This window comes from Salvia hispanica, chromosome 4, assembly GCF_023119035.1.
Source record: "Salvia hispanica cultivar TCC Black 2014 chromosome 4, UniMelb_Shisp_WGS_1.0, whole genome shotgun sequence".
Taxonomy (NCBI): Eukaryota; Viridiplantae; Streptophyta; class Magnoliopsida; order Lamiales; family Lamiaceae; genus Salvia; species Salvia hispanica.
This window is the reverse complement of record NC_062968.1, coordinates 46,922,082-46,943,616: the sequence shown is the minus strand read 5'-3', so window position 1 is coordinate 46,943,616 and position 21,535 is coordinate 46,922,082. Positions and strand designations below refer to the sequence as shown.

At 38.6% G+C, this 21,535-nt stretch overlaps 4 protein-coding genes, 1 long non-coding RNA gene and 1 pseudogene across 5 annotated transcripts; 3 read left to right on the top strand and 3 right to left on the bottom strand.

Annotated features, from left to right (window-relative positions):
- Positions 1 to 1,087: 1,087 nt before the first annotated feature.
- Positions 1,088 to 1,987, top strand: LOC125221229. The gene has a single exon (XM_048123355.1). It carries the CDS (start codon positions 1,088 to 1,090, stop codon positions 1,985 to 1,987), a length of 900 nt encoding a protein of 299 aa, XP_047979312.1.
- A 558-nt stretch (positions 1,988 to 2,545) lies between these two features.
- Positions 2,546 to 5,309, top strand: LOC125219064 (ribosomal lysine N-methyltransferase 4-like). Its single transcript, XM_048120927.1, has 5 exons — positions 2,546 to 2,623; positions 2,703 to 3,090; positions 3,344 to 3,540; positions 4,098 to 4,389; positions 4,474 to 5,309. The coding sequence occupies exons 1-5, from the start codon at positions 2,610 to 2,612 to the stop codon at positions 5,137 to 5,139; spliced, it is 1,557 nt and encodes a 518-aa protein (XP_047976884.1). The 5' UTR covers positions 2,546 to 2,609; the 3' UTR covers positions 5,140 to 5,309.
- A 2,145-nt stretch (positions 5,310 to 7,454) lies between these two features.
- LOC125224530 lies at positions 7,455 to 8,409 on the bottom strand (annotated as a pseudogene).
- Positions 8,410 to 9,572: 1,163 nt separating this feature from the next.
- LOC125185187 lies at positions 9,573 to 10,051 on the top strand. The gene is made up of 2 exons (XR_007170078.1): positions 9,573 to 9,681; positions 9,778 to 10,051. It is a non-coding gene; the product is annotated as an uncharacterized LOC125185187 (long non-coding RNA).
- Positions 10,052 to 10,245: 194 nt separating this feature from the next.
- LOC125185186 (uncharacterized protein YnbD-like) lies at positions 10,246 to 11,877 on the bottom strand. The gene is made up of 2 exons (XM_048081687.1): positions 11,095 to 11,877; positions 10,246 to 10,544 (listed from the first exon to the last, which is right to left on the bottom strand). Exons 1-2 carry the CDS (start codon positions 11,636 to 11,638, stop codon positions 10,366 to 10,368), a joined length of 723 nt encoding a protein of 240 aa, XP_047937644.1. The 5' UTR covers positions 11,639 to 11,877; the 3' UTR covers positions 10,246 to 10,365.
- A 1,447-nt stretch (positions 11,878 to 13,324) lies between these two features.
- LOC125221228 lies at positions 13,325 to 20,733 on the bottom strand. Its single transcript, XM_048123354.1, has 15 exons — positions 20,484 to 20,733; positions 19,222 to 19,707; positions 18,771 to 19,014; positions 17,936 to 18,216; positions 17,588 to 17,749; positions 16,674 to 17,435; positions 16,495 to 16,586; positions 15,929 to 15,991; positions 15,767 to 15,855; positions 15,620 to 15,685; positions 14,536 to 15,132; positions 14,281 to 14,355; positions 14,036 to 14,103; positions 13,866 to 13,923; positions 13,325 to 13,822 (listed from the first exon to the last, which is right to left on the bottom strand). The coding sequence occupies exons 2-15, from the start codon at positions 19,638 to 19,640 to the stop codon at positions 13,325 to 13,327; spliced, it is 3,474 nt and encodes a 1,157-aa protein (XP_047979311.1). The 5' UTR covers positions 19,641 to 19,707; positions 20,484 to 20,733.
- Positions 20,734 to 21,535: the final 802 nt, after the last annotated feature.

The window sequence follows — 21,535 nt, the reverse complement described above, 5'->3', positions numbered from 1 at the left end:
AGAGACTTTCTATTTATAGAAATGAGATTATTTTTTGTAAACATCCCAAAATGATAAAATGGACTATTTTTTTATAGACGGAGTGAATTTTTAAATTAAAGTATAATTTTTCATTTTTCATACCTAACTAGCAAGTAGAATAAATTGGCACACTCAATTTTACGAATATACTACTCCTTCTCTGAAAGAACTCTTGTTTTTTCATTTTACCCACCCAAACAAGAGTTTATTCATTTTTTACCAAAATAATAATAGGGCAAAATTTAACAAACTCATTCTACTCTTTCATTTAAAATTAATATATACAAGGGGACTCCTATTCTATTAATTTTTCCCCCTATTTTCAACTTTTTTAAATTTCGTTGCAAAAATGACTTTAAATTTAACTATAACTTGATTTTAATTACCATACATAATATAGTAAATAAAAAAAATAAAATAAAAAATTTACAAGTTTAAGAGCACTCCCAAGGCAGGGGATAATCCCGATTTTTGGGATATCGCCCACTTTTGCCCATTGGGAGGTCCATTTTTCAATTTCCCCAATTTTCCCAAAAGCGTTTTAAAGGAAAAAAACGCCGGGTCATCCGGCCCCTTACCGGGGGGTTCCGGGGATGATCAAAATTTTTTTTTTTCCCTTAACGGTATATTCAAATTCCACCCTATAAATATTTCATCCTTCTCCATTCATCACCCACAAACTTCATTCACACAAATTTTCAATCTTTTTCTCCATCTTTATTAAATGAGTTCTCGATTCATCGTCTCGCAGCTCAGTCCGACGAGGAAATATCACATTCTTCTTCCGAAGAAGAGGTACCTCCCGCTCCCACCGGATGGGATGTAGCGGGTTTCACCAACAACCCAATCAACAACTATATCTCCCGCTCGCATACAAAGCGAGATCGCTCGAATGCAGCAGCCCACCCCCTAACGGGCTAATTCAAGCCGGCGGCGATACATCCTCGCGACCACATCAGGCAAGACGATCTACTGCTTCCGGGCCGGACATTTCGCGGAGGAACCACGTTATCCGGCAGATGTATTGCCGCCGTTCGACGCGCGGTCTCTTCCTCGCGCATTGTTAATGCGTTGTCCGCCATACTCCCGAGTTCGCCCAAATGAGACGCACAGGAAGCCGGACGCCCCTGCCGTAAATGCACTGTTGCCATCCGGCAGTTGGCATACGGAGGGTCCGCCGACATGCTCCATGAGTATCCGCACCGCGGCGAGACGATCAAGCAACGAGTGCCCGAAGAATTTCGTCGTGGCGCGGCGAGAGATATTCGGGGAGCACTACCTTCGGCCAGCCGGACGCAGCTCGATCGCCAATTCCTACCGGATTGGCACCGGAGGACCCACGGCTTTCCGGGGATGCTCGGGCAAAGACGGGATTGTATGCACCGCAGTGGAAGAATCGCCCAACCGCGTGGCGAGGCTACCACTACCTGTTTTCACAAAGGTACGCATCCCACCATCATTCTTGAAGCCGTTGTCGACCAACGGCTTTGGATTGGCATGCTTATTTTGGTATAGCCGGGCCGAACAACGACCTAAATGTTCTCTCAATTTCTCGCCCCTTTTCAACGAGCGGATCAACGGGTTAGGCCCCTCCATCGAATTCACGGCCAATGGCAATGTGCATAACATGGGGTACTACCTGGCTGACGGCATCTATCCGCAATGGCCCGTGTTTCTGAAGACGATCAGATGCCCACTCGGAGATAGAAGAAGGTATTTTGCCCGAGCGCAAGAGTCTGCGCGCAAGGATGTGGAGAGGGCATTTGGGGTGCTCCAATCGCGATTTGCACTGGTAAAGGGCCCGACGCGCTTTTTCTACCAGGGGGATATTGCCGATATCATGTATGCGTGCATCATCATGCATAACATGATCATCGAAGATGAACACGAAGGCGTCCTCGACGTCACCAACGACCCAAGTGTTGCATCATCGAGTCACGGTGTCTCAACCGAGTCCGCCCGCTAGGGTGTACCGCACAACGAACATGAACGGTTCCAGGCGTTCATGGACATACACCCGAAGGAGGCCCATCAAGCACTACAACACGATATCATCGAAGAATTGTGGGCAAATAGAAACCGCGCCCACCGCCCTTGAATTTTTTTTTCTTTGAATTTTTTTTTTGATTTTTTTTTCCATTCGTGTACTTTTTTTTTTTTTAATTTTCTTCGTTGTAATGTGTACCCGTGTTTAATACAACGAACTTTATTACTATTATTTGTTTTGTACTTATAAATTAAATAAGCTAGCTTTATTATATATTAAAATAAAACAATTAAATTAGTGATGATGTAAAAATGAAATGTTGAGTTAGGGAGAAATAAGGGAGAAATAAGGGAGAAACCAATTGCAGAGAGGTTGGTAAAAGGATTGACTAAAAACTGAGGATAAATTTTGGTGCTGATGTGGCGCTGATGTGGCAGGAGTTAGGGAGAAATAAGGGAGAAATAAGGGAGACCATTGGGAGTGCTATAAGAGAAATTAAACTAAACCAACACGTTTTTATTGCTTCATTAGCGCTTTCATAGTAACTAACACGGCGCCGCCAAGCCCAACTCTCGTCGCGTCCCTACATCGCCGGAGCGCAATGGCCGCCGCCAGGTAACTCCACCTCTATCACCCGCGCCGCCTATTTCCCAGTACAACAAACTATCACCTTTTAATCACCTATGAATTGCAGAAAGATGATAGCATTCAAACGGTGGATGAAGGAGCAAGGCGTAGAGTGGAGCGACGCCCTTCTCTTCGCAACCGAAAGCGGCTGCGCCGACGACTCGCCGCCGATCTCCGTGGAGGCCTTAAGCGACTTGAAGGAGGGCGACGTCGTGGCGAAGATCCCTAAGCAGAGCTGCCTCACCGTCGCCACTTCCGCCGCCAGCGAACTCATCGAGGAGGCGGAGCTCGGCGGCAATTTAGGGCTCTGCTTCGCCCTAATGTACGAGAAGATCCTCGACGCCGATTCGAAGTGGTTCGAGTACTTGCAGATACTGCCTAATTTCGAGCCCATTCCGCTGCTCTGGTCAATCTCCGAAATCGACTCTCTCCTCGCCGGAACTGAACTGCACAAGGTCAGACCATCACGCTTAAAGCTCACTCATGAATGATAAATGATAATTCAGATATTAAAGCAAACAATTGAGTTAATTACGATTAGAATTTCGAGGCTTAGAGCTTAATCATGACTAACTTATTATTGTAATTGAAACCTACTTAGTTCACCTCTATTTGATTAGTTTCATCTGTAAACCACATGATTGAAGCATCTACATATCAATAGTCTCTGTAGTTTATTGACAAACAGGCAATGGAATGTGTAGGCAGACAGTTAAAGAAGACAAGGCTCTGGTCTTTGAAGACTGGAAGGAATGCATAAAACCTGTTTTGGAGTTGGACTCTTTTGAGCTCAAGCCGGAATCTTTCACCGTTGATGAATATTTTGCTGCAAAGAGTCTAGTTGCTTCGAGGTCATTTCAGGTCGATGAGTATCATGGCTACGGCATGGTCCCTTTGGCTGATCTGTGAGTTCTTCTTAAATCTCATAATGTTTGCCACTATTGAAAATGTAGGACATGGATTTTTGTTGTTTGTGAAGGTTATTTCAGATGAAATATTCAAAGTTAGTGTACTAACACAAAAATCTCTGAAACATAGATCTCCGCATCATTGTTTTGGACCTTTTATGTTTTCCATGACCAGTTTCCAGAATGTCATATCCATATTTAACTTAAAGATGCTCGATTTAACATATTTATTTGCCTTGCTGCTTGCTGAAAAGCTCATTTGAATCTGAAAATTCTAAAGTCTGGTCTTTCGTGTTGATGAAAATTCGTCTGAGGTATCTGAATATTGAACAACGAAGATCTAAGTAAAGTTATTTTGTACTATTGATTAAGGTATTTTGGTACAAATACATTATCCCATCTTAAGCATATGCATTCTTGTTTTGTTCCATATAGTTCACCAGAGGCCAATTTTTTTTTCTAGTGATGCTTTTCAAAGGGGTCAATATGTTGTTTATCCTTCTCATCATAGCTCTTCCTCCCATATCTCAATGATTCCACTCTCGTGAATCTAGGTTTAATCACAAAACAGCTGCTGAGGATGTACATATTACAACTGAATCTGATAATGACACCGGCAGTGAAAAGGAGGGTACTGACCACGAAAGTGATGGAGATGATAGCACCTCCAGTGAAAAGGAGGGTAACGACCATGAAAGTGATGTAGATGATGAGCCGGTAACTCATGATTCTCATTCGGAAGGAGGAGATGGAAGTGGGAGTGACCTAGAACTTTCTTCGGGCTCAGGAAATGAGTCTCCCTTCCTGGAAATTATCATGATCAAAGATGTCAAAGCTGGAGCTGAGGTAAGGATTTTCACCCCTCGTGTGGCTAGATAACGATTCAGCATGATTTGTCGATGGATTCTGAAAAGACTAATATTGTTTCAGGTGTTCAATACATATGGACATTTAGGCAATGCAGCCCTTCTGCATAGATATGGATTTACAGAAGCTGATAATCCCTTTGATATTCTGAACATCGACTTGGATATTGTAGTCCAGTGGAGCTTATCTCTGTTTTCATGTCACCAAAGTAGAAGAAGGCTATCAATCTGGAGAAAGATGGGGTACTCAGGATGTGGCGATCAAGATTCCGAATACTTTGAAATCTCATGTGACGGGGAGCCTCAAGACGAGCTGTTGGTATTACTCTACATAATGCTGTTGCCCAAGGATGAATCCCGTGCACTTGATCAAGCCGTGTCGGGTACAGGAGAAACAAACGCAGCAGCAAAGTTCCAGTTGTTAAATAAGGAGATCGTTCTGTCTGCCAAAGGCTCGGATCCGAGCAAGAAACTGTTGCTGACGCCGGGCGTTGGGGTAGCTCTTTCTTCCCTTGCTGATGCTAGAGAGAGTCTGTACGGGCCGAGTTCTCTGGAGGAAGACGTGAAATCGCGAGACAGGTGCTGTCGTGCAACGGAGGGGAAGCTGTATCATTCGTTAATGCTGCGTATTAGTGAGAGGAGGATACTTGAGAAACTCAGACGCTATTCTGCAACTATTGTATCCGCTAATGGAGGAAGAAAGAGGAAAGGAACAGAGACGCGACTGTGATGGAACAGTGCAGTAAAACAGATTCATTGCTCCAGGTTTTATTTATGCCGGAAAAAAACTGGCCTTTTTTACATTTTACGAGAATAGGAGTTTCTTTCTCTTTAGATTATAACTTCTGGTTGACCTCAATCTATTCGATTCATACGAATCAAATCATAAATTATCTACAATTTAACTGAAAATTATGATAATTTACCCTCGGATGTAATCAATTGCTAACTAATTACCAATCCCAAATTGAGATCGATTTTTAACCATTAGATTAGAAAATCTCGTGGTTAATATAATGTCAAGTGTAATATATTTTAAATTTAAATAATTATTAATTAAATTATAAGGGTATTAATGTCAAATTTTATATATAGTAATTATAACTAATTACTTTCTCTCTCCTCAAAATCATCTCAAAATTTACGTACCTCTCTCAATTTAAATTATTTTTTCGCAAAAAATATATCAGATTAAAGATAATTTAATAAGGATTCCAACGAGATCTCAATTGCATATGTTCCGGCGATGTTCGATTGATGAAATTTGATAAATTATATTTGATTTTCAGTATATGTTGATAAGCATATTTTGATAAATGACAAAAATCTCAATATATTGTAGGCAAATCTCGATATTATGCGTATCCGATCTCGATAAAAATGTGTTGATATTTTCTTGTCCTTGTGTTGATATTCTAATGTCGTATTGTTGATATTTATGTCTGATGTTGATAAAAAAAAAGCACTCGAAAATTATCATATGATAGCATAATGTGATATTACTTTTGTTGATATTTTGTCTATTTATTTATTGAGATTTTGTGAGCTTTAATCTCATCATTTCGTTTTAAAATCGGGTGGAGATTTAGTTTTGATTTTGGATTAGGGTCTTATAGCGTTAGAATAAGGCCGATTTATCCTTAATAATAGATAGGTGTTGAATAGGAATTAATGCGTTGGGCTTGCATAGTTAATTGGGCTTTTGGTAAAATATCACGAACATGTATAATTCAATTTATTAGAACAAATGATTGAACGTTCTTTTAAAATATTAAATATAAAATCTTATACGCGTATAATATTTATACTATTAGCATTTTTCAATAATTATTATGTTAATCAAATATAAAAAAAGAAAAAGATAAAAAATGTTATTGTTAACGAAATAAAAGTAGTAGTAATAACCTAACTGATCCTTAATCCACCTAAATTCAGGAAGTTGTTTAGTTGATGTGGAATATAAATAACATTCGAAACTTTAAAAATGTTTTTAAATAATCAATAATGTTTCAAAGTTTATTTTGTGACCATGATAATTTGATTTTTAGACCTATTAGTAGGAGGAAAAAAATGTGACGCTTGAAGGATAATATAAATAAGTGATAGCCTTAAAATGTAATGCAAATTTGGTGGTGGTATAAATAATAGAGGTAGTACGACAAATTTTGAATGATCGAAATCAAAGTGTGAATTAAAATTTGAAATAGATGAGATCATTAGTGACAGCACTTAACGGTTTTGTATATTGACTTGAAAATATATCTGATCAATCCAAGTTAGATCTATCAGAAACCTCCTCCGATCTCCCACCGGAGTCCTTCTACGTCCCCAGCGACGACGAATACGAGTGGTTCGATCGCAATGCTGTAATGCAGCGCAAGTCATCCTTGAAGATAGGCTACAACCGCAACTTCATATGCAGTACTAATTTAGGGGTGGCAAAATGGGTAGCGGATAATAGGTAATTCCCATCTCGACCCGCTATCCGTCGGGTATCGAGTACCCGCTACCACGACGATAATGGAAAACAGGGCGGGATCGAGTAGTATGTTTTAGAGTTTTACGGGTGCGGGTATACCATTATCTGCGCGGTATACATTAGTCGATAATACCCATTATTATTAGTATTTGCTATATACCATTTTTTAATACTCCCTCCGTTCATGTTAATAGAAGCGTTTCAAATAGTTAAAGTGGAGAAAAAAAAAAAGTAAATAAGTAAATAATAATAGTCATATACACACTCATTTTGAAAAATAAAAAATAAATAGTTAGAATAGAGAAAAAATAAAGTAAGACAGATAATAATGTAGAGAATATTTATATTATTATTTTCCAAAATGAGTGAAGAAAATAAAATGCAATAGTGGGAATATACTTTATAATCTAAGAGTTCGGATAACCCGTTTCGCCACCCCTAATATTATTACTATAATAAACTTACAACCATGTTCAAATATTATTACTATAATAAACTTACAACCATGTTCAATTTATTTGGATAGTAAATTAATGCCACACATTATGCAAATAATTAAATAGGACTAAGTTTTAAATCATTTTTATTTAAAGAACATAATGTGATATCAATGGAGATCCTCTTCCTTGTGAGTATAAACAACACAATCCGATTTGGGATAGGAAACGCAGGTGAGGACATATCCCTCCTCCATCTGCTTGTCGTCGAGGCGAGCCATCCGACTGGTCGACCGAGCCCGAGGCGAGCTTGCCAGCACAGGTCGAGCATGAGCGGCCCTGCACGAGTAAGGCAGCTCGATGCCAGCTGCCTCAGCAGAATCGAGAGGCATTCATCATCCGGGGCCTCGATCTCGTGCTCGCTTCTGGTGTTATGAGCTTCACTTTGTACACGGTCGCCATTGCACGTGCCCTGAAGCAAGGGCGCGGTTTCAAGCCAAACACGCTCGAAACGCCCTTCCCCGGGCCTATTGAGGCCAAGTTTGGCGTAGAGCCCGGGATTTAGCGATGGTGGTGATTTCAGTAGGGATGGTGAAGGAATGGTGATGCTCCACATTTTGCACCTGAAACATATGTACAAACAAAGTTGTGATGTACTAAAATTTTGTTAATTCACATTGTACAATTACAATCTACCCCTAGTGAGCTTCAAACTATTTCAACCTAGTGGATCTGATCCCCAAAAATTATATTCCTAATTCATTACTGATTGAAATGACTTAATTAAAGCAAGCCAAGAGATTCTTCAAAAAGGAAGTAATACAAAGTTGTGTTCAGGATTCAGAGTTATGATCTTACCATAATATGTACTATTAGGGGTGAGGTTATGCTATGGACAATGGTACTATAGCCTGATGTCTCCCTTAGCAAAACAGTTCAATATTCCTCTACTCCAGGCTGTAACTTAATTTGTAAAAAATTTCCCTTTCTTTCTCCCATCATAATTTATCAAATCAAACCAGTCATACAAACAAGATTAGTACATATAATATCATGCAATAGAAAACAGTAATCATTTACTCATTCCCAAAGAGAGAGAGAGAGAGAGAGACCTCAAGAAGGATGAAGCAGCTTCTAGAGAGAAAAGGAGAAATGTATTAAATTGGAATATAGAAAGTGAAGTATTTTAGTGTAAGCATAAGCCATAAGGTAACATGGTAGTGTATTTATGCTGTGGTGGCAAGAGCAAGATCATCAAAGACAGAGATGACCTCTGGGTCCCATCTAAAGTCAGCTTAGAAGCTGTCTCTTGGCAACCCTTTGATGCTAGTTTAGCTTAAAAAAATCATTAAATAATCCAAAATCATCTTGAATCATAAGATAAGGTGGTGGGAATTAGGTCATGAGTCTTCAAGAATGCTCTGGAATTTGTAATTATATGTTGAAGTCCAATGGGCTTTTCTACAGACTATATTGGCAACCCAATTCAAAGGCCCAATCCATTGGTATAATTATTGAAATACATTAATTAATAAACAATTAAATATCCATTTCCATAAAACGGTGGGGTTTGCGGAGAACTCGCCGGAGAGAAATTGATCGGAGTTCGCTATGCGGAAGCAAGTGCTGTCGTTGACGGAAGCCGCCGCCGCTAGAGTGCGCAATCTCTTGGATCAGCGTCAGCGCTCTTTTCTCAAGCTCGGCGTCAAGGCTCGCGGCTGCAACGGCCTATCTACACCCTCAATTATGCCGGTAAATTTCATTGCGGCAGCTCCTTAAACTGAAGTTTAATCGGTTTATTTTCCTGAATGAGATCGTAATTATTGTACGTGCAAACTGAATTTCGAAAATATCTGCTCAATTCCGTGGTTTTGTTAAGAGTACGAGCTGGAGTAGGAGCGAATTTGTTAGAAACTTGTATAGTATTTTATTTGACTGCTTAAATCACTTGATTATCCTCTGTTAATTTGATGTGATCAGATTTTAGTTCAGTGGAGGAATTTTTTAGTGTTTGGTTAAGAGAAATAGTGCGTTATCAACATTTTGTCTCTGCAGCTATGGGTATGATGTTGATCTAGGTGAAAAAATCGTAGGATTGTCATTGCAACACTCAATTGGTTCCACTCATGAGACTATTTGCAAACCTTTTAATGTCGTTGTTGTTGCAGAGTGGCGTTTGAATGTATCGTATGCTTGGTGATAACTTAGTTTTGAGTGATGAAATGTGATATGTTTGCAGATGAGAAGGGAAGTTTGATGAGTTGGTTGAGGACAAAGGGGTGAAGATCTTGATCGATCCCAAGGCTCTCATGCATGTGATAGGAACCAAGATGGATTTTATTGATGACAAACTGAGGTACAAACATACCATTTTCCATTTCTTGTAGCTCATTGATCTCAATTATGTGTGTGGTCTTGATATCCATCTAATCTCTGTTTTGCTCCTGAGCAGATCTGAATTTGTGTTTATCAATCCAAATTCTGCGGGCCAATGTGGCTGTGGGGAGTCCTTCATGACGATCAGCAGCTCTGAAGCAGCAGCAGCTAAACGACCGGGGACTTGAGTTGTATTAGCTTCCTCAACACATCAAACAATGTTTTACATCAATTACACCTAGACTAGAACTACCAAACACTTTGCTCATTAGGATCGCACTAGAGACTATGTAACTTCCTCTGTATTGTGTCTTTTTAGGCTTTTAATGATGATGTAAATCCTTCCATCTTCTTGTGTTGTCATGAAAATGATTTTCACCTTTTATAAATGAAGATAACATTTTTTTGGCAGTTTTGCCTCTATGCATACATATATGTACTTACATCTAATGTATGTTGGCAGTTTGACCTCTATGCATATATATATGTCCTTGCATCAATTGACATTAAACAGTTTCAGTTGAGAACTTCTTCTCTGTTTGCATGAGAGAGAGAGAGACACTGGCCTTTTATATGATTAACAGAAATTGGGAAATTACTTTTGTAGTATCAGAATACAATGATAAAATGAAGAATAGAAGTATCTGGTCCATGCTTCTCTGCCTTATCTTTTTGGAGTGGATAACCTGTCCTTAGACCATTCTTCCAAGGCCTTTCGGTGAAGAGCATTCATTCGGATGTAAGGGCGTTTCTCTTTGATAATCTTTTCCGCAGATTTCCAATCTTCTGCCAACCCAAGAGCAACCAGCAGCGCACACATTACAGCCACACTTCGCCCATGGCCTGAAACGATCACAGGGTAAGAAACTCGGGACGAGGCCATTGCTCAACCATACAACCCCAAAGGGGACAATCACAGTTCAGCTACAGAAGAAAAAACAAATAGAGGAAGTGGTATTCACTAAACCATCATTGTATTCATTCAATGCATTGAACATAAAGCAAGTATGCATTCACTAAGCAAGTAAGGATCTGTGAGAATTGAACATTGAGTTTTAACACAATCTTTTGATGCTACAATTGCATAAAACATGCTAAGTTTACTTGTTTTCAATGCCTATAAAGAATGTTCAAGATTTAATACATGAAATGAAAATGAACAAGATTTGTACCAAGTCTAAGCATTACAACATCAAAAACATTCAAACACACATACAAAATTAATTATTATTGATCCCAACTCCAACCATCAACATCACCTTCAATGGTAAAATGGACAAAAACAGAAGCATATGCAATCTAAGAAATCACACAATACACAAATCTAAGATACACATACAATCACAATCATGACATTTCAACCATCAAATACCAAAACCAGCAGGGATCATACCATAAGCACAATGCACGAAAACCGGGACACCCTGAGTCCGCTTCCCGCAAGCCCATTTCACAGCCCTCTCAATCTCCCCGGGGTCAGGGGAGCGCGTATCCCACGTGGGAATACAGAGGTACGCGCTCCCCGTGATCTCCCTCTTCCTCGGCAACTCACACGTGCAATCAACGATCGCGGGGTTGCCAGGAGGCAGCTTATCAGGGGCATAAGGCCAGCCCCCAACATACAACCCCTCATCAATCTTGCTATATGGAGGCTCCCCACTAGTGAACCTTCTGATGAAGGAAAAAGCCCTCACGAAATAGAGGTAAGGGCTGTATATGATCATTGACCAGATTGGGAAATTCCCATCTGACCCTTTGCCCAAGAGGATTGGCAGATTGATTGATGGATGGGATGCGATGGAAACCAAGAATGACACGAGAGATGCATAAAGAAAGGGGATTGATAGCAGAGTGAACTCGAACATTCGGAGGGAGAGGAAGAAGATGAATAAAGTTGCACACTTTAAGCCTATGAGGACGGATAAACCAACACCCATATTTCCTTTCTGCTCAATCTGTATGTATTCAAGTATCTGAGAAGAAAAAATTGATCTTTAAAAAATTGCAGGCTGAAATATCTGAGTTTCAAGAATCAAGAAACATTCGATTAAACAGCAACTCGCGAGAGTAAGAGATATCGAATGAGAAATCAATCAGATTAAGGGGTTTTCATTGGTTTTGATTGTGGCGTGATGATTGGGGAAGTTTCAGGAAGAGTTAGATTTTACCTTTTAGGCTTTCTTGCTTAAAATGGGAAATTTACATTTATTTATTGAACGCATTACGCAGTATAATAATTTCGAGTTGTGAAGAATGCAATTTACAATAGAATCTAAGAAAAAATATAATGGTCTCGTTAAACAAATCTTTGTAAAAATGTAGTCAAACTCTTAACAAAATTAACTCTGAAGTATGCAAATTGATAAATTTTGGGGGGTTTTATCAACCAAGAAAATTAATATTTCATTTATTTTATTTTCTCATTTTTGTCATTCATTGTTATTTGTGTTAATTCACAAATAAACTCTTTGTATTCACATTTTATTATAAAAATATAGAGAAAAAATAAGATTCATATTCGACTACTTTTTTATCCATACTTCTTTATTTCTTAAAACTCGAATCACCAAAAAGTAGGACGTGTAATCACGAACGAAGGGAGTATGACTCACCAAAAAATGTTAATTTTGTTTTTTAGAAGATGAAAAGAAAGGACACTTAGATCATAAAAAAAAAGGATCATAGTCATGAATTTGGATTAATCCCAAAGATTTGAAAATAGAATACTACACCATTAAATTACAAAATATAAAATGGTGGATATTGTAACTGATGCGTATGTAGAAGGCCATGTTAGAACAGAAACAAGGTTAAATCATCTGTTTTCTTTTTCTGCTCTGATTATTGATTAGTTCTTGATCTTCACAAAAGTTTGATGGTGTGCAGTTGAATCCATTAATACAAGAAATTCTTCAAAGAAATCCAGAATTCATCATTACACTCGGTGTAGAGTTGAAAGAGAGCAGCACACATTATTATACCACATTTGTAGAGCACTTCACAGTCTGTTGGTTTCACAGGTAGATCTCTTTGGCCCGAGGTGAGAACCAGATGGCGCAGCAGCTCCTGGAGACGGGTTCTTTCTTTTGCGATATGAAATGACTCGATGCATGGCTTCCAACAGGCTTTTCACCTTCTGGTTGTCGACTCCACGGTCATCATCATCGTTGCTCCCACCACGAGCCTCTGTGGCAGCGAAGCTCGTCTCACCTTGGGACTTATGAAGCCTGAGATACTTCATTATTTCAACTTGGCATAGGCAAGAATTGATCTGCATGTATTTATGTGCATAGAGATAATAAATGACAAAAGACTCAAGAAACCGGTGCAGTTTTAGGTTTGGTAGTTGTACCTTTCATTGACATCAAACTTGTATTTTTTGAATAAATAAATATAAAAAGAATTATAAAATTACACTCATAGCATTTCTTAATGGAGAAAAGAATTACTCTGAAATATAAATATATGATGACTATGAATATTTTCCTAAATTACAACAAAAATGTATACTTACAACAGCCATTAGGCCAAGACGATGAAATTTTAAAATTTTAAAAAATGAGCAGTCGATTCCTCTAAAGAAATCAGTATTCCGAGAAGCTGTACAGCGAGGGAGTAAGGGCTCAGAAGATGAGTAGGTCTGAGAGGTCATCCATGGGTATCTCGAGGCCGACGACGTCGTCGTGTTCTTCACCGTCCACTTCGAAATTGAACCAAGAATTGAGATCCTGCGGTGCGCCTGTGTCACCGTCCACGCCTAGCTCTTCTATCCCGTCGATGTTGTCGAGGGGCAGAGCTGAGAAGTCAGCCGCGTCTTTCGATGGCTCGGGAGGGGCATTACCGGAAGACATGAATCTAACATCTTTTCTCCTGTTGTTTGCTACTTCACTGCCTGTCTCGTTGATTTTATTGACTCCAGACATGGAAAGCTGAGCGGTTTTCTGCTTGGGTTTCGTTTTTGTTTTGCGCTCGCCCTTGGCGCCACCCATGGACAGCCTTCCGTTCTTGCTTGAATCCCTATCCCTTTCGCTTCTCTTTCCCTTTGCACCGCCAGACATGCCTAGACCAGACGAAGCTCGGAAGACAGAACCACCTACATCGTAGAGCGACAGTTCCTTTTTCTTTCCTCTATTTGATACTGGCCATCAAGAATTTAAAACTGACCAGAAGTTTCTTATAGCTCGACTCAACAAGCTTGTCCATTGCAACCTGCTCAGGGTCCCTGACATACAATAAAACGCATTGTATGTATCATGAGTTGATGCTAACAATACTTCTACTACTCCTTGATGATTTTTTTTACATATGATGGCTTCAAGTAATAAGAAATTTACCTTCTCATGCCATTTTCTTCTTGAATAGCCTTATCTATTTTATCCAAGCATGTTTTCTTCTTCCTAACCTAAATTTTAAGCGCAGGAAAGAAAATCAATTACATTGAACCATGCACACAGACACAGCCTTGAGATGTTGAGAGCAAGTGTTCGCAAGAGGAAGGAAGCAGGAACTAGTAACAAAGACTGCTCATCCATGAATTTAGAGAAATATGTATATCTTAAAGATAGTGCAGACAGATGACCTGTTCAAGAAGTCCCTTCTCCAACCTAGCAATTTCATGGTTGATTCCCTCATCTTCTTTGTCAACCAGTGCAGGCTGCATAGCGTCCATTAGACAGTCATTAACAAAGAAGCATAAAAACAGGAATCGATAATTAATCACTTATATGTGCACTTTAACATCCGGAATGTTATTCAGATAAGTTAGCATGAAGAAAAGGAGAGTAAATATGAAAATCGTAATTTTCAGTATCAGTCTTTATGATCTGAAACCTACCACAGCTTCCAGGAACAGGCCAATGCTCTCCAGTTCTACTACAAGCTTTTCTTCAACACCCATCTGCTCATATTGAAAATTTAAGGAAGAAATGCTGCTATTATTTGGCAGCACGCTTTGTGGAGTATGCTCAAATCTTGAAAGCCTAACCAAAACTTCAACCTCTGAGTGCATGAAACCATCTTTTTGTGTCAGATCACCATTACACATATAGTCTAGTGCAGTAGGGCTCCTATCAACATCCATATTCCCATTACAAGGAAAAATCTTATGTGCATTGCCATTTTTCCTTGTTTGAGCCCCAATTATTGGCTCAGAGAATTCTAAGTTATTCGCACGCTGACTTTCAGTTTCAGAGAGGATGTATGAATTATTAGCCGAGTTCCTTAGTCTACCAAATCCAGTTTCTTCAAACTCTTCAATTTCATCTTCCATAATAAGAGCAGATAGTACTCTCTGATAAAGTGGAGTACTGCAAAAGCTTTTCTCTGCATCTGAGCACCCATGTATAAAGGAATTAGGGCGTTGCTCAACAGAATCCATCCTATCCAAAGAAGCAGAGCCAGAAGCTGGCATAGCTACACGGCGATAATCATCCTGATAAAATAAAAGCAAGCACTTTAAACATCAGATACAGTAGAAAACCAGAGGTGTGTGACAGATTCTGTTAAGAACATACTCCCTCCGTTTTTTAGATATAGCAACGATTTCCATTTTGGGTCGTTCTTTAAAAATAGAAACTTTAGAATCTTTCTATTTTAGGACATGGACCCCACAATCCACTAACTTTACTTTCACTACTTTCTCTCTTACTTTACTCATTTTTCTTTTCCTCTCTCTTACTTTACCAATTCTTCTCACTTACTTTACCAATTTTGCATTAAAACCCGTGCCGTTTCAAATGTTTCTATTTTTTTAATACGGAGGGAGTATTAGAAAACACTCAAAAAATTATTTCGATAAAAAGATTCAGCTCGAGTTATGAAACAAATAGCAGATTAGGAATATCACATGGACCAACAAGGGTTGGAGAAGTGGCGTTCAAATGAAATATGATGAAATATCTTAGTTACAAACCAGCAACCTGATCGAAATCCCCATTGCTCTGGTTCTGAGCCAAACTTGTACATGACTCTTCAGCCAATTTTAGCTGATACAAAATAAAGAGAACATTTAGAAATTGACTAACAACAAGAATTGGAGAATATACGTAACCATCAATAAAGTTCACCTGTTGTGATGAGTATGATTTTTCATCTTGACCTATAGAAGCAAACAAGGCCTCAAATGTTTTCCAGAAGGCACTTGAACATGCTTTGACTGCAGCATGGTGGTGATCAGCAAAACATGTAGGATAAACTTTTTTATAAGAGAAAAAAACAGCAATGCTTACAGCTAGAGGTGCGGGCCAGATTAGCGACTGCCAAGAGTTCTTCACGATCATCATCTGATTCCCCTGAGAAAGAAGAATACCTCAGTTTGTTCTGATTAACTCAACACTAAGACACATAAACTGTCTTAGGGTTCTTATCACTTATTCTGCTAAGGGACTCGCACTTCATTCTGAACATGACATTGAACTCATTAAAGTGAACGTGGTGAGCTTAATTAAGTGATAAAGCAGATCAAGCACAAGGTACGAGTTCTATTGACAATTATCAGGTACTGATAAAAAGCCAAAAAGTGGAGCTTTATCTTAGCCTAAGCTCAACACCACTCAAGAAATGAACAAGGAGCAATTCACAGATCTAAAGAGAAAGTAGGTTAAAAACCCATTAAAAGAACCACTGCTGGACCAATGGTCAAACCCTCAAATAGAAATAATTAGACTTAAAATCTACAATTTAAAGATTTCATCTACCACTGACCACATAGTACAGTCAAGAGACCTACAAAAACTAAAATTTTGATTGGCACTGTCCCCATAACCCAAACTTTAAAATATATAAAAGGGTTTACCACTGCAATCCGGGGATCCCCCATTTGTCACATGGCCAAGGCGAGAAAAGTTTCTGCGGTCTGAAAGCTTCTTCAAAGGACGGCCTGACTTACTGTGACATATGTAAAGACTTATTGAGCAACAGGAAAAAATTACATAAAACTAGGATTCAGTGTAGTCAGCAAAGAAAATAAAGTACCTCCCACTCTTCTCAGAACCAGACCTTGCAATTCGCAGAGGCTTGGTTGGCACCACATTATCCATTTTTTCTCTTGTTGGTGAAATACTAGCCCTAGAAAACGGTGATACTCGTCCACTCCTCCCTTGCCTTCTCACACCATCAGTAATATCTTCTTTGGCAACAATTTTATTCTTTTTAATAGGGATTGTTGATGGTCCAACACTCTGGCCTGCATTTGCAGTCCTTTCTTCCAGATCCCTACTTCCCACACATTTATCATTTATTATGTTATCACCAGCACCGGATTCTTCACTTTCAGACAATCTGGCTGGAGATGAAATATTTTCAGATTTTACTTTAAAATTTTGGCTCCCATTAGCGATGCTCTTGGTAAGAAGTGAAGTGTTGATCCCACCAATACTTATCCTTGGACCAAACTCTGTAGGAGAACACCCTTCAGATTGCATCTGCATTTCATCATTGTTTGATACTGGAATCAGATTTGTTCTCCTTGTTCGTGACATTTTCTGTGGCCTCTGACCACCCCATTGAGTTATTGGGGGAGAGGATGATCCGGAAGGTAAGGGACGCTTGCGATTGTTAGGCCCACCATTGGAAGTGTTTTTAGTCACAACTTGACCCTGTTCCCAACTCTCCAAAGTTCCAGTCACGCGAGGAGCATTAGCAGCAGACATAGAGCCACTCCTAGGTGCCCTTGAAGCCTTTCCTTTAACTATTGGGCTAGACGACATGGTATGGTTCTCCTCGCGATTATTCAACCTAAAAGGAGCCCCATAAGAATTGTCATCCCAATAAATTCCACTTCAGATTAACATAAATAATTAAATTGATTAGAGACCATTATTGTGGAAGGGATAAATTGAAAAAAAGTTCTTAGCTAAGTACTTATGTATAAAAAGAAAGACACATACTTAACATTTACTTTTCCCAGGGGTCGCTCCTTTATTGGTCCCCCTGACACATCCCTTGAGAGCATTGATTTTTCTTGTTCACTTTTGAAGGTTACACGGGGAGTAGAACCAGTTGAAGATGGCATAGGCTCTAGCTTGTTACCACCACCAGAAGCCCCTGATCTGTCAAAATAGCATATCCAGGGAAAATACATGATAATATTAGAACCAACACCATCAACAGTTCCATAAATTTAATACTCCCCCACAAAACTAATCTCCATGGCAAAAAAAAGTGAGCAGCGAGATTAGAACAACAAATAATTTCTGGATAGTTCACTAAACAACGGCAACAACAGACTTGATTACCTGAAACCATGTGAAGAATCAGCAGGGAGCAGACTAGAATCCATAGAAAGCTTATTATGCATGTTCCGTTTCAGTTCACCATCATTGTCCATGGATCTTGAAGACACTGCACCAACAGAGCGTTTCCTTTTCATTTTCTTATCCCATCCTTCTCCACCAGCAGGTAACCTTCTTATTTTTTCCTCAACCATATCAGGTTCTGCATTATTATCTTTAAGAAAGTCTCTTTCTTTTGTCACTGTCATAGGCTGCCGCTGTACTGCGTTATTCCTGCATTCTGCCTGAAAATAGGGAAGTGAGCAATTAATTCTAAACACAATAACAAAAGTAACCTCAAAGAACCAGACTATTGGTGAAACTCAAGACATAACCACTAGAAATGTAAAACACAAGAATGTAAAAAAGATACCAGTGCATTTTAGGCATAACATTGTAAGATACTTATTTGATATCTCCTCTGAATCGGTAGTTATAATTATGTGCCATTAATAGTTTTCCCTTATTAATAGACCAAAAATAGGAAGTGTGGGTTTGCAATGTACACAAGCACCTCAATTCATAATCAGCAACCTTTCCTGCTATTAAGTAGACCAGGTCAGAGTGAAGAATAGCTATCTTATACTTCTAGTCTTGTTTTCATATTGTTTTCGGGGTGGATATTCTTGGGAGCAGTTTGCTTGTTTCTTATGAGAGAGAGAGAGACTGATATTGTTGACACAACGATAGCAGAATGAAAGATGTGGGATTAGACATTTGCAACTAGCAATCTATTCGTTAAGTAAAAGTACGATATTCCAAATCAGCAGAAATAATTAATGATTCTAGTTCTACAAACCCGGGGTTCATTTGTTGAGGTACGTGACCGCTTACTGAGACCAACATTCTTAGACCGGACATCAAATTTCTGACTCCCTAATTCCGAAGAGTTCCGATGTATCTGAGATATCTTCAAGGTTGCACCACTAGATCTTTCATTTGACAACTGCTCATTCCGCAGCTGCTGAGGCTTCTTTGAGGGCAAGGCCTCAACATATTTGCTCAACTTATTCAAATGCTCATCGAACTTTCTAGCTCGCCCACTAGTCAAAAAGAGAAGTATTTGTTTCATAATATACAAAGATGATACGAAAAACAAATAAAAAACATTTGTGCACGAGCAAGGTTTAGAAAACTGTGCTCTGGAACATAAAGTGAATTTTAGAAACTGGAGGAAATGGTCCAATTCATTTTGATCTTCATGAATGCTCAGCACATGCAATATTTCTAAACAAATATATAATTCTTACCTGGCTTTGAAACAAGTATCTGCAACACTAGCTCTTAATCGTTTTAGCTCCTCAACAGCTGCTGGAGGTGAATTCTTTAGATGAGCAAGTCCAAAAGAGTTTTCCTCCAAATTGCTCCCAACTGAGTTACTCAGAACCCTCCTCAACTCACCATACCGAGCATGTCTTGGATCACCCATAACAATTGGCTCCAAGATTAGGCATTGAGATAATGAGGGCACATCTCCAGGTGAAATCACACTACCCCTAGAATTAGCCTTCCCAGAAGAAATATTCCTACTCTCTGAACCTTCTCTGAAACTTGAAGACCGACCCAAAGAGGGAGAAGTGTATCCCCTCTGGCTACTCTGGTAGTTACCAGCAAAATTAGTATCTGGACTGGCTGACATCAAATCAAATCTTGAGTTTCCATCCATCATTAGGATGAATAACTCATGTCTCTAAGTCTTCTCTCTAAAAAGTTCACACTGCCTATGCAGCCAAAAGCTGGAAAAGCCAAAAAAAGAGATAAGTCATCAGAGATCTCGAAGGGCTTTGCATTCTTTACCATGATAGCTCTATGAAATTTGACACAACTAAAGAACTCCCAGAATGAGTCGAGTGTATAGATAAGCAGTAATGAGTCAAAGGCACAGAGACAGTCACTTAAAAATGAAGCACTACAGAACGAGCAAAGTTGGGAAACTACAGTTTTTGTAAAGACTCATGATTGATCTGACATTTCTAATTCTATAGGAACTTAAACTTCTATATCATGCAAATACGTAATTAAGTGACCTCTTTACAAACAAGTGAATTATCCCATAAATAAATTCTAATAATTCAAAGTCGATCGATTCACTCTGCAGTAATGAGCAACCACGCACTTCAAAAATACTTCTTTAGCGGCTCAAATCAAAATACAAACATAAAAATTAACCATAATCCAAAAGGGTGACATTGAACAAGACAAAAGCAATAAGCTAAACATAACTATAAAAATGTAATTGCCCATCAATTCGTATACAAAGTCAAAAAACAGAATTAAACAGGGAATCATCCAAGATTTGCTAAGCAAATAAAAGTGGCAGTGAACAACAAACCAACACATAAACTACACGATAAAACACTCCAACATTTCATTCAAACACTAAAAAAACCCAATTGACCAAGTCCAAATTAGGGTTTATTGATAGATCCCCGTTCCCTCCAAAATTCAATAAATTGCACAGCTTCCAGCTCGAATATATTTCAATAATTACCAGAAGATCGAAGTAGCTAACCTGCATTCGTAGATCGAGCGGGATCGGAGAGCTCTACCGCCTAAGCAGAAGGGGGGAAACAGGGAGATAGAAAGAAAATAAAAAAGGCGCTAGTAGAGAGAGAAAGAGAAACGGCGAACGTAATCGTATTTTGTTTCTCTTTTTTCTTCGATTCACTGAATGTTGGATTGCTAATTTGCAAGCTGGATTTTGGGAAAACGATTAGTAGCACTCGAGTATTTTTTTGCCCAAAAATTTAGGACACGATTTTTATTGCTCCTTCACTCTGGGAAAAAATTACTGACATTTTTTTAGAATGTCATATTGGCGTTCGATTTGTCAACTACAGTACTTAATTTTTATGATAAATAAATCTATGGAGTCATAAAATTACTACCCAAGTAGCCATTAAAGAATATTTCAATTAATATAGATAATCAAAATAATGGTAATTATAATTAATTGTCTCGTGTAATGCTCAAATGTTTTCACGCTAAAGGTGCTTTAATGGTGAATCGATTATTAGTTAAGTGATAACTTAACCGATTAAGGTTAGTAACAATTAACCGATAACTATTTTCGACTTTGGTTAGTGTGTAAGAAAAAAAATGATTTTATCAGTTAAACCGAAAAAACAATCTAATACTGTAGTTAATAAGTAAGTAGTGTATTAATGTCAGTTCTTTATTTGAAAGTGCGGACGATGTATAGCAATTAGTTAAGCTTTTGTTTCGTATACAAAGGGATGCACGTTTGATTCTTGATACTCCTTTTTTTTATCTTGTTTTGCCTCTTTCTTCTTTTCCATTATCGAAGATAGGTAAAATATTATTACAAAATGTTCTCCTAATTCGGTAGCATTTCCTAATTTATTTAGAATAGCTACAATAACTCATTTGGAAATCATCATTCAAAGTGATGTGCATTTTACTTCAATTTGGATGATCAACTATCGAGTGTATAACAAAATTGAATGAGAAAATCGATTGCGTGAAGATCTGATAAGAGGAAATCTAAATAGCGTTAAGCACGGTTGAGCATTCATTTTTTTCCCAACACTCATAGATCTATTT

What these genes read in the sequence shown, in the direction of transcription:
- LOC125221229 (XM_048123355.1), top strand. Translation starts at nt 1,088, where the DNA reads ATGCGTTGTCCGCCATACTCCCGAGTTCGCCCAAATGAGACGCACAGG.
- LOC125219064 (XM_048120927.1), top strand. An exon ending in CCGGAACTGAACTGCACAAG is followed by an intron (nt 3,091 to 3,343) that starts GTCAGACCATCA and finishes ATGTGTAGGCAG; the next exon opens with ACAGTTAAAGAAGACAAGGC. An exon ending in ATGTCAAAGCTGGAGCTGAG is followed by an intron (nt 4,390 to 4,473) that starts GTAAGGATTTTC and finishes ATATTGTTTCAG; the next exon opens with GTGTTCAATACATATGGACA.
- LOC125185186 (XM_048081687.1), bottom strand. Translation starts at nt 11,638, where the DNA reads ATGGGTGTTGGTTTATCCGTCCTCATAGGCTTAAAGTGTGCAACTTTA. An exon ending in TTTCGTGCATTGTGCTTATG is followed by an intron (nt 10,545 to 11,094) that starts GTATGATCCCTG and finishes TGATCGTTTCAG; the next exon opens with GCCATGGGCGAAGTGTGGCT.
- LOC125221228 (XM_048123354.1), bottom strand. Translation starts at nt 19,640, where the DNA reads ATGATGGATGGAAACTCAAGATTTGATTTGATGTCAGCCAGTCCAGAT. An exon ending in GATACTTGTTTCAAAGCCAG is followed by an intron (nt 19,015 to 19,221) that starts GTAAGAATTATA and finishes CTTTTTGACTAG; the next exon opens with TGGGCGAGCTAGAAAGTTCG. An exon ending in GCCTGTTCCTGGAAGCTGTG is followed by an intron (nt 14,356 to 14,535) that starts GTAGGTTTCAGA and finishes GACGCTATGCAG; the next exon opens with CCTGCACTGGTTGACAAAGA.